This window comes from Coregonus clupeaformis, chromosome 29 (genome assembly GCF_020615455.1).
Source record: "Coregonus clupeaformis isolate EN_2021a chromosome 29, ASM2061545v1, whole genome shotgun sequence".
Classification (NCBI taxonomy): Eukaryota; Metazoa; Chordata; class Actinopteri; order Salmoniformes; family Salmonidae; genus Coregonus; species Coregonus clupeaformis.
In genome coordinates, this window is record NC_059220.1 from 18146297 (window position 1) to 18158245 (window position 11949).

An 11949-nucleotide genomic window follows, 5' to 3' on the forward strand; every position below is an offset into this window, starting at 1 on the left:
GTTTATGCTGTCATGTTTCTGTACTTCACCAGATGGGAAATTTGATTTGATCCATTTTCCTTTTTTTTTTTTCACAGTGGAGTACGTTGACGACGTGGAGCTCATGTTCGCCAACTGTTTACAATACAACCCTCAGCACACAAATGAAGCTAAAGCAGGAACAAGGCTCCAAGCCTTCTTCAACTCAGAGATCTCTAACCTGGGGCTGGCGGACCGGACCACTCCTCCACAGAAGCGGTCCCGGATGTAAAGCTGACTGACTGAAACTACTGGGTCATATTCATTAGTGCACACCGTTGCAAACTGTAGCAAAATGTTTTTTACCTTAATGTTTTTTGACAAAAACAAGTTTCTTATTGGACAAATTCAGGTAGTCCCTCCCTGTTTCACTTTTTTGTTTTCATCCATTTGTTTTCTAGTGAATACCACCATTCATTGGAAAGTCTGAACATTCCCAAAGCCTTGGCAGTGTAATATAATTCCCTCAAGATAATGCAGGAACAACTAACTCGCTGTGAAAGTTTTTGCACTGAATATTTGAAAACTACTCCTTTCTATTCGTATTCACTCAGGGAAAACGAATTGTGGTTTGAAAAAACAATGTTTTTAACAGTGCATTTTTATATTTTGTATCTTGGCAGCATTTCTAGACAAATACAATTGTGCACATACTTTTCTTATTTGACTATTTCAGTTCAATTTAGATGACTTAAGTATTAACTTTGAATATGGACAGTTTTGCATTTGTGCATTTCACATTAGTGAACAGTAAAAACACATTTCGCATGGACTGTTTCAGGTTCCCATCTTTCAGTGAAACACTACACTGGAACCTGATTTATTGTTCCTTATTTCCTATAATTCATTGGTTATTTATTTTAGTTTTGAAGGTAAGAACTTTTATTTATATTTTTATAGAACATGTTTGTTTTGTTTTTGTAAAGAATTATTGGCATAGTTTTGAGTTCCAACTATAGAAAACTGTTTCCGGGTAGGGTTTAAATACTGAGCGTTGTCCCCCTAAATTTCTCACCTCTGCTTTTGTATTTGCTATCGTGTATATTTTCTATATGTAAAAAATAAATTCACCTGATTTTAATATTTCTTGGTCATCTCTCACTTTTGTTGCCAATCTGATCCATAAATATGAAGTGCATGAATGTATTAATGGCGTGTATGTTTTAGGATAATATTTTTTCTACACCTCACTGAGTTAAAATGGCCTCAATCTTTTGGTAGGGTTAGAGAAATAACTTGTAACTTTCCTGCCGGGAAGTTGGTTAGCCGGAGTTGAGTGTAGTAGTCCGCAAGTCAACCTAGCTTCATTGTCAACCGTGTCCAGGACAAATTCCTCTTATCCCTTCGAATCCCATTCCTGATCCCTCCCGCCGCAAGTGCAGTGACTCATACTCGCTCGCCCCTTACTCCGCCCCTCGCTCTCTCTCACACCCGGTCAGGTCGTTCATACCCATATCTCTTTACCCCAAAAGATTTCCCCACATAATAGCAAATCTCACGGGACCGACGATCGGACAACATGGTAAGATTCTTTACTCTTCTAGTTGAGTGCTGAAACTACTCTGGTAGTTTCTAGTTGAGTGCTGATTTTAACTTTTTGTAACTTTTGCAACATTGGGCTGTGTTCGACAGTAACATTGGCTTACTTGCTTTCGCACCCATGTTTGATTGCTGGTTACAGTTCGGCATTCGGCAGTGGTGAGCTATAGCTACAATGTTTGTTCAATATATATAAAAGTTATTTCGTTTGTAAAATCAATTCCAATTTAGGATCCTTACAGGGCCTGCATTGTCAGGCGGCCATTTTAACCTAATTATAGCGCAGTCCGCTATCTAACGGTAAAGTTATTCACTCTACTACTGCCAGTTAGCTTCATGATCTAAAAGTTTAGCGAAGTTGGCTTGCTAGCTAATAACATAGCTACGTTATAGCAATGACGTTTTCTACACGACAAGCTACCTAAAATGATTGGGACTAGCTAACTTGTAATGGTCTTGCCTGCATCCTGTTTTGTTTGATTGCACTCAAACCAATGCGCCCATGCGGATTTCCACGCTTGTTTGACCGTGGAAACTAGCTAGCATTTGCAGCTAATACTGTTCCCATAGCTACTGGTTTACTGCAATGGGCCTAGCCGACTAAACCCAACTCCACGATTTACAATGGAGTTGAGTGGCGACTAGTGTGGGCGCACTGGAGCTCCGAAGTCACACAATTATTTCAGGACCCAAAAGACTAGCCTGCAATTACATAACAATGTTGTGTGTAATTGCAGGCTTTGCGTGCTGAAATCAGTCGTTTTTGACAACGTCATTTTGTGACGTCCTAGGTCCAGTCAGCCCATACTGGTCGCAGCTCAACACCATAACTCGTGGAGTTGTTTAATCGGCTACCGTGGTACGTGACACATGCACATGTTGCTAGACATGCAAAAGTTTGCTGTCTCATTCACTGACGGTTACTAGTGTGGTGGTCACTAACTAGTCACAGGTCAGCGAGTTTCGTACACTTGATATATTGAGGGTGGCTAGCCAGCAGTCACCACTGTGTTGGAATGTCGTACTATTGACACGGCTTGGCTTTCTGGTCCGATTGTCATCTTTAATAGAGAGAACACTTTGGCCAACTGACATAGCAGCCTATGTAGCCCAAATGCCGGCAGATGGCGATATTGATCCGTTATGATGGTTTCATCTTGCTGTCCAAACGTATGTAGTCGGCAATACACTCATATACCCCGTGGACCGGTTCGTACCTCAAACGTTCTCCATTCAGGCTGCAAGGGCGTCGATTTCCTCCTTAACTACATTTAATGGCGAGAAGGCGGTAAAAAAATAGGAAAATATGCGTACTTTATGAAACACCATTTCCACCACCATGCTAGTGGCTAATGCTACTTCCTGAGGTTGCCCTGCTTTCAGCCAGAGGTAAACAACGGACTGTTGCAAGCTGAACGCGGTTCGCAACATCCAGGACTAGTATTCCTAGGCGCATTAGCTACTTTAGCATTGTGGTGGAAAATGGTGTTTCATAAAGAAAGTACGCATATTTTCTGTTATTTAAAATCTAGTTCAGGAGGAAATCGACGCCTTTGCAGCCTGAATGGAGAATGTTTTAGGTAAGAACCGGTCCAAGGGGGATATGAGTGTATTGCTGGCTGCATACAATGCTTTTGGAAGGTAAGATGAAACCATCAATATGCCACCTTCCGGCCTTTGGCCTGCAGCCTATGCAAAATGACTCTGCATGTGTGGTGGTAGATAGTGTCAGAGTGAAATAGTGTTGATTCATTGTAAGTGAGTGTCAAAGGAAAGAAAGGCTATGATCAATGCTGCAGTCATTTGTTATTCTGTCTGCATGACTACTGGTAACTAGCTACATACTGTATGTGTGAAGGTTTGTATTTTCAATACCTTGTTAAGGAAAGCATTTCCTATCTCCATGCTGTTAGCTATAGGCCTAGATTCAATGTCCACATCATAAATAAACAGGATGTCTTTGCAGTCTTTAATGTCAGCCATGTACCCTATGTTTACTAGCTATTGAACAGGTAACAACAATCTAGGCAGCTATGTCATCTGGTTCACACTGATTTCTAAATCACACCTTGAATGAACCTTGTGTATCATTCTCCCCTCTTTCCACAGGCCTCTGGTGTCACTGTAAACGATGAAGTCATCAAGGTCTTCAATGACATGAAGGTCAGGAAGTCATCCTCTACTGAAGATGTAAAAAAGCGTAAAAAGGCTGTGCTGTTTTGCCTCAGTGATGACAAGAAGAAGATCATCGTAGAGGAGGGCAAGTGGATCCTCGTTGGTGACATTGGGGAGTCGGTGGACGACCCATACGCCTGTTTCGTCAAGCTTTTACCTCTCAACGATTGCAGATATGGCTTATACGATGCCACATATGAAACAAAAGAATCCAAGAAAGAAGACCTGGTATTTATATTTTGGTACGTTTGTACGTTGTCCTTTGTTAGTTTGGATGGTGCAAAGCAACTGTCAAGAATGTTTCTTAAAAGCCTATATTCCCTAGCCTGGCTGGGGAGTCATTTGGTAGGTACCCTAGATCAGTGGCTGTGTTAACCACCGGTTCAATCTCTGGGATCTGACACCGAATTAGTCAATTATTATTAAGTGTTGTGTAGGAGGACCATAACTTGGTGGTCCCTGGTATAAAAAAGTTTGAGAAACACAAATGTTGCTGCTGCTTTCATTTGTGTGGTATGGATTACTATGGAATAAGGACGTTATTAGCTAGGCTTATTAAGTTGTTGTGTTTCCCTCCTTATTCTAGGGCACCTGAGGGTGCGCCCTTGAAAAGCAAGATGATCTATGCTAGCTCTAAAGATGCCATTAAAAAGAAGTTCACAGGTAAGTGAAAATTGCTATATCAAATAACTATTCCTGTATGTTTGACCTGATATTGTATGATCGTGTGGTTCAGTAATTTATTCAGGTGATGTCAGAAAATTTGCATAGCCTAGTTTTTACTATCTTATCAAAACTATTAACTATTAATAACTACATAAGTTATTTTATTTTCCTATATATGTTCTATGAAAGTGTCATGAATGTCATTGTTGGCGTTTCAAGTTATTCAATATACCATTTAATTTGTACCCCATAGATCCATAGAAAGTTTAGAGAAGAAAAGGTGTGGTATCAAACAAAATCCCCCTGCAATTATTGAAAGTGCCTCCTTAGTATTCAACACAACAGTATAAAACAGATGGGAATTAACTCTATATACACCCCTTTGTTTTTCAGGTATCAAACACGAATGGCAAGTCAACGGATTAGACGACATCCAGGACCGTGCCACCCTGGCAGACAAGTTGGGAGGCAACGTGGTGGTATCACTCGAAGGGTTACCATTGTAAATGGAAAATACTACATGCCATCTGGATTCCTGACGCTTTCATCTTAGCAGCTGTATCTATAGCATTTGAGCCTAAAGGAATTGCTTTAGGCTTTTTTTCTGTTTTTTTTTCTTCATACAATGGAAGGAGATCTCATTAACATATGCGAAAGACTACAAGTTATTTTGCCAGACGACTTCTTCAAAAAAAATCCTTGTTGTTTTTTGTTTTTTTAACCTTCAAGGAATGCTCACACATCACGTGTTTTTCCAAACAAATATGAACAGCAACGCCACACTACCTGAGATTAATAACACTCCCACAACAAAAACATTAAGATTAGCACTGTTTTTGCATTCTTTGCCACTTAAACAGTGACTAAATGCTCAGTAGCGTAGGAAAATGTGAATGCTTTCTATAATGCCTTGACAGTCATATTCACTGCCCCGGTTACAGCTAATAGCAAGTATTTTGCACTCATGAGGTTTTCATATGACTGACTTATTTATTTGAACTGTTCTATCTTATCCAATATGTTATTTGACATTGCAAAACACGTAATAGACTATGCATATACTAAGCACTTTGTTTATACACTACAGAAGTTGAGGCAAAAAGGTCAAGAATAACTAAAGAATATCTGTATTTATGTCAACTAGATAGAGATGTTACTAGTTTTCATTCCTTTTATGCAAATGGACAAGAACAGATTAGTATTTGACTGTTCAATTGCCACCTTACTTTCATTTGAATGTACAGTACACCACAGTAAAAAGGAGGGTTGGTGCTTGCAGTTTTTTTTAACACTAAAAGTATCAAAAATATCAGTAAAGATGGCAATATGTGCATTTGGAACCTTAAGTGGAACATTGTTTTTGAGATGGGGCGAGGAGGTTGCCACTTTACAATAAAACCTTGTGGCAGATAACAGAATGAAGTGTATTCTGTTCTGGGTTGTCTATCTGTATCTGTTCATCAGGAGGGTTGGGCAGCAATAAAGAGATGCATGACTGATTTTCTTTAACAGGAAATCGAAAAGATCTGGTCTACATGCTGTGTTTTGCTACATTGCCTTGGTTAGTGTTTTATTCAATTAAACCGGATGCAGTGAGTGACGATCTTCTTGGCTCTGTTCAGAACTGTACAATGTTACGGAACATTCGGATATAAATATATTGTTTAGAATAGATAGCATTCTCTGTCGTGTAGAATAGGGAATTTCAGTTCTATATTTTCTGTGTACGGTGGTTTCTCTGATGCTTTTCATATCTAATGTCTACAGTTTTATGAGGGAAGCCAAGCTAGTAAAAATCAAATTTTATTTGTCACATACACGTGTTTAGCAGATGTTATAGCGGGTGTAGCGAAATGCTTGTGCTTCTAGCTCCGACAGTGCAGTAATATCTAACAAGTAATATCTATCAATTTTACAACATATACACACAAAACTAGTAAGGAATGGAATTTAAGAATATATACATATATGGACAAGCAATGACAGAGCGGCATGGACTAAGATACAGTAGAATATTATAGAATACAGTATATACATATGAGATGAGTAGTGCAAGATATGTCAACATTATTAAAGTGACTAGTGTTCCATTTCTTAAAGTGGCCAGTGATTTCAATAGGCAGCAGCAGCAGCCTCTAATGTGCTAGTGATGGCTATTTAACAGTCTGATGGCCTTGAGATAGAAGCTATTTTTCATTTTCTCGGTCCCAGCTTTGATGCACCTGTACTGACCTCGCCTTCTGGATGATAGCGGGGTGAACAGGCAGTGGCTCGGGTGGTTGATGTCCTTGATGATCTTTTTGGCCTTCCTGTGACATCGGGTGCTGTAGGAGTACAGTAAATCATTAATGACCGATCATACTGTATGTCATGGTGAATTGGAGTACTGTCAACTGTAATTTGAACGTCTATAGATTAACTCATATTTGTAATTTATTTAATGTAGCGATCTTTCAACCTTAACACTAAGAGTACTGCAGCTTCCCGAAATTAATGTAGCCAGCTTTTCGTACGCTCTAAGGGCAGTTGTTCCCTGTCCCTTCATTTGAGCAGGGCAGAGTGTTTCTAGGAGAGAGAGCAGACTTGTGTGTCTTCTACTGCAACTGGGCTGGGGTCCAGGCCTGCTGCCTGCTCCCTGTGGAGAATTTGATCTGCAGGCAGTGAGCAATCCTCTGCTGGTCAGAGCTATTTATGGCCAACACATGCTTTTGTGCCTTGTCATCGTTGTCCACAAATGGCAAAACGGACAAGCTTCCAAAGAGCAATGAAAGGGAAGCCCTGTTAGAGGAGGAGAGCAGTAAGTTAGAGTACACATGCCCGCTGCGCCCTACCAAGAATGCTTTTCCCACTCAAGGAACAGAATAGGAGAGGAATGGAAAAACACATTGAAAAAATCCTTGAAGTATTATAAGATGTTGTAAACCCCTGCTTATGGGAACTATCTAACTCAACAGATGGCCCATACCTGTGACAGCTAAGATATACTGTATGGTGTAGCTTGGTGTCACACCGAATACACTTAGAACCAGCTCTGAATGTAACTCTGCCTGGATTGACTAGAGTTACGGATATCCCAGACCCAGGGCAACAGCACTAGTTTTATACTAGCGTATGCTGGAACATTGTTTACATGCAATAAGACTAGATTGACTAGGCTACAAATCTGTGAGCGATGAGTAGTACCCAGTGATGTCCCCAGTGGTGTCTGGAACCTACTAGTCATGGTTATGAAACTGGTCTCCAGGCTCCTGCTGTGTAACTTCTCCCATATAGACAAGTCACACAAACATGTCCCTGGGTGTATTATCAGACAGGGTCAAGACAGGTTATTAAAAAAAAAGTATAAAAAACGTTTATCTTTCAAATACTTCTACTATATGCTGCCAAAAGTCTCAGTAAGCTCAGCGCATCATGTTCAGGCATCTAAATGTTATTGGACTTCAGTGGTGGAAAAAGTACCCAATTGTCATACTTCAGTAAAAGTAAAGATACCTTAATAGAAAATGACTCAAGTAAAAGTGAAAGTCACCCAGTGAAATACTACTTGAGTAAGAGTTTGATTTTAAATATACTTAAGTATCGAAAGTAAATGTAATTGCAAAAATGCGTGAATTGGGCCATTTTCCTGTCCTGCTAAGCATTCAAGATGTAACAAGTACTTTTGGGTGTCAGGGAAAATGTATGGAGTAAAAAGTACATTATTTTCTTTAGGAATGTACAGGGAAAATGTATGGAGTAAAAAGTACATTATTTTCTTTAGGAATAGTTGTCAAAAATATAAATAGTAAAGTACAGATACCCCAAAAACCGACTTAAGTAGTACTTTACAGTAATTTTACTTAAGTAGTACTTTACACCACTGTTGGTCTTACGATGAACAGCAGCCTACTGTATTATATTCACAGTTAAGATTTTTTTTAATGTAACTGTTTTCCTGTTTTCCTCTCTCCCATGGAAAATGGTTTCCCACTGTATTGAATTCAGAATGTGGTCCCTTTATCAGACCACTTAACATAGACACCTACATCACAGGAGGTTGGTGGCACCTTAATTGGGGAGGACGGGCTCGTGGTAATTGCTGGAGCGGAATTGGTGGAATGGTTTCAAATACATCAAACACATGGTTTGATGCCATTCCATTTGCGCTGTTCCAGCCATTATTCTAATCAAATCACATTTTATTGGTCACATACACATATTTAGCAGATGTTATTGCGGGTGTAGCGAAATGCTTGTGTTTCTAGCTCCAACAGTACAGTAGTATCTAACAATTCACAACAATACACACAAATCTAAAAGTAAAAGAATGGAATTAAGAAATATATAAATATTAGGACAAACAATGTCGGAGTGGCATTGACTAAAATACAGTAGAATAGAATACATTATATACATATGAGATGAGTAAAGCAGTATGTAAACATTATTAAAGTGACTAGTGTTCCATTATTAAAGTGGCCAGTGATTCCAAGTCTATGTATATAGGACAGCAGCCTTTAAGGTGCAGGGTTGAGTAACCCGGGTGATAGCCGGCTAGTGATGGCTATTTAACAGTCTGATGGCCTTAAGATAGAAGCTGTTCTTCAGTCTGTTGCGCTGTTGCGCCTTCTTCACCACACTGTCCGTGTGGGTGGACCATTTCAGATTGTCAGTGCTGTGTAAGCAGAGGAATTTGAAGCTTTTGACCTTCTCCTCTGTGGTCCCGTCGATGTGGATAGGGGCGTGCTCCCTCTGCTGTTTCCTGAAGTCCCCGATCAGCTCCTTCGTTTAGTTGACGTTGAGGGAGAGATTATTTTCCTGGCACCAATCCGCCAGGGCCCTCATCTCCTCCCTGTAGGCTGTCTCGTCATTGTTGGTAATCAGGCCTACTACTGTTGTGTCATCTGCAAACTTGATGATTGAGTTGGAGGCGTGCGTGGCCACGCAGTCATGGGTGAACAGGGAGTACAGGAGGGGGCTGAGCACGCACCCTTGTGGGGCCCCTGTGTTTAGGATCAGCGAAGTGGAGGTGTTGTTTCCTACCTTCACCACCTGGGGGTGGCCCATCAGGATGTCCAGGACCCAGTTGCACAGGGCAGGGTTCAGACTCAGGGCCCTGAGCTTAATGATGAGCTTGGAGGGTACTATGGTGTTGAAGGCTGAGCTATAGTCAATGAACAGCATTCTTACATAGGTATGCCTCTTGTCCAGATGGGATAGGGCAGTGTGCAGTGCGATGCGATTGCATCGTTAGTGGATCTATTGGGGCGGTAAGCAAATTGAAGTGGGTCTAGGGTGTCAGGTAAGGTAGAGGTGATCCTTAACTAGCCTCTCAAAGCACTTCATGATGACAGAAGTGAGTGCTATGGGGCGATAGTTATTAAGTTCCGTTACCTTTGCTTTCTTTCAGCATCCACTGAATAGGGCCATATACACATGTTAAACAAAGTGCTTGTCATTCATGTCAACTCAGAAAATGTGTCAGGACAAGTGAGCTGAAAATAAACAAGTGACCTCTCCTTGTTCTCAACAAAGATTATCCATGCCTACAGGATGAGCACAGCGAGCCAGCGCATGTAGGTTGTCATTCAGAATTATGATCATAGTCATATACATCATATATACTTAGTCACCTCCAAAAGTATTGGCATCCTTGATATAGATGAGCAAAAAAATGACTATCATATAAATAATACAAATATTGAGCTATTTTGTATGCTAAAAAAAAAGGGGGGGGAATTATATTATTTTATACTAATACATTTTCTCAGAGAAAGAGATTTTGTTTAAAAAGCAATATTTTGTTTTCTCAAAAAGATAGGCGTCAAAATGATTGGCACCCGTTTTTAATACTTTGTGCACCCTCATCTTGCTAGGATAATGTCACTGGGTATTGTTCTATGTTATGAGATTGGATCCCTCCCAATGTGTTCTCCAATCTCATAAAACATACGGAAGCAGGAAGCCATGGAAGGCCACAATACAGTTCATAAAGCTCAGATGAACTTTAAAAAAGTAACATGTTAATGCAGATTTTATTTTGTTTTATGTTTAACAATCTTAAGGGGTGCCAATATATTTGACACCTATTATTTTTAGATTTTTTTGTATTACTTGTTAAACAAAATCTCTCTCTGAGCAATTGTATTAGTGTAAAGTAATATAATTTCCCCCATTTGTTTTAGCATAAAATAAAGCTCAGTATTTGTATTATTTATTTTACACAGTCTTTTTTGCTCATCTTTATCAAGGGTGCCAATCATTTTGGAGGTGACTGTATTCAAACCTAAAAGTCAAACAAGAACATCAGCGATGTAATGATGAAAGAGCATACATATTACAGTATCTAGCTGTGTGGGTCAAACGGTAATGTATCGTTATGAAGCAACAAGGTGTTGTCACAGTTCTGCACCATGTCAAAACATATTTCTCAATTTATAAGGATTGCAAAATAGAACAACAACAAGCCATGTTGATGCTGTGATAAAGTTACACTCACGTCTAGAATTTAAGCGATTCATTACATTGTTTGTGCGTGTTTTGTATAATTGCATCAAATCACAGAAAGACACAATGCATGTTTTGTAGTTAATATAATGAATATTTAAGATATTACTTTCAAGGTAAGACTAAAAGATTTGCTGTAATTTATTACATGGTAATAACATGGCATCATACCAACACTCGCATACTGTTTATTATCACCGTGTGAGTTTTGTGCCATCTAGTGGTCGTTATAATATATACATGCCAAAGCTTTATGTATTTCAACAAATTGTAGTCAGCACACAGAACAAAGCTCATACCACAACGGTACCTCCAAGACGAGTTGTAGACAAGCCTCTGACCCCCTTTGCTTAAGACTGACCAGTATATATTTTTCATTCTGTTTCCCCCATTTCACACACATCTTATGCAATAACAAAGACAACAGAACTAATATAATTTGGGTCAGCTGTTCTGGACTGTCAGATTGTAGTTTATAACCATCACATTTCAAAGTACATATTCTGTGGGGTGGTAGAGAGTCAGATCAGTAGCCAGAAGATATTCTATTCTTACAAAACATATTAGGTTAATTGATTTTGATGTAGCTATGGTAGCTATGGCACACACATGTGCACACACACAAATGGATTAGGGCAAAAGTCATGAAATGCAAAGAATTATGGAAAGCCTTTTGCTGTTGATTCTGAATCAATTGGTTATTCAGATTCTAGATCACATGATCACTAACTCAGGGGGGTTAACCACTGAGGTATATGATTGAACCAAGGTCATACATTGGTGGTCTGTGCTGCAAATGCAAATCTAATCCCCAAAGGTCAAATAACTCACTTGGATCTATCCATAGAGCTGCCTAGTCAATGTTTAAACCTTTAGAAAAGTTTTGTGAATGTGGTGGTTGAAATTGTAAGAGTGAACATATTTGTAAGGGCCTATTAGTAAAAATAAATAAAAACATGTATGCATTCACTAACTGTAAATCGCTCTGGATAAGAGCGTCTGCTAAATGACTAAAATGTAATGTAAATGTACTCTTGGCCCCACTTGAAGGTTTGGATTGAAAGC

At 39.5% G+C, this 11949-nt stretch overlaps 2 protein-coding genes across 4 annotated transcripts in view; both read left to right on the forward strand.

Annotated features, from left to right (window-relative positions):
- The window catches only part of baz1a (bromodomain adjacent to zinc finger domain, 1A), a 40934-nt gene extending 39833 nt beyond the window's left edge, over positions 1 to 1101 (forward strand). For both annotated transcript variants that reach the window (XM_041854776.2, XM_041854777.2), the window contains exon 26: positions 78 to 1101. In XM_041854776.2, coding sequence (XP_041710710.1) covers positions 78 to 250 — 173 coding nt within the window. In that variant the 3' untranslated portion in view covers positions 251 to 1101. The remainder of the gene's footprint in view (positions 1 to 77) is intronic.
- A 311-nt stretch (positions 1102 to 1412) lies between these two features.
- LOC121544704 (cofilin-2) lies at positions 1413 to 5951 on the forward strand. Of its 2 annotated transcripts, none has more exons than XM_041854779.2 (4): positions 1413 to 1540; positions 3667 to 3974; positions 4319 to 4395; positions 4792 to 5951. In XM_041854779.2, exons 1-4 carry the CDS (start codon positions 1538 to 1540, stop codon positions 4902 to 4904), a joined length of 501 nt encoding a protein of 166 aa, XP_041710713.1. In that variant the 5' UTR covers positions 1413 to 1537; the 3' UTR covers positions 4905 to 5951. The 2 variants fall into 2 exon arrangements, with proteins under 2 accessions (XP_041710713.1, XP_041710714.1); XM_041854780.2 differs by lacking the exon at positions 1413 to 1540 and adding an exon at positions 2800 to 3198.
- Positions 5952 to 11949: the final 5998 nt, after the last annotated feature.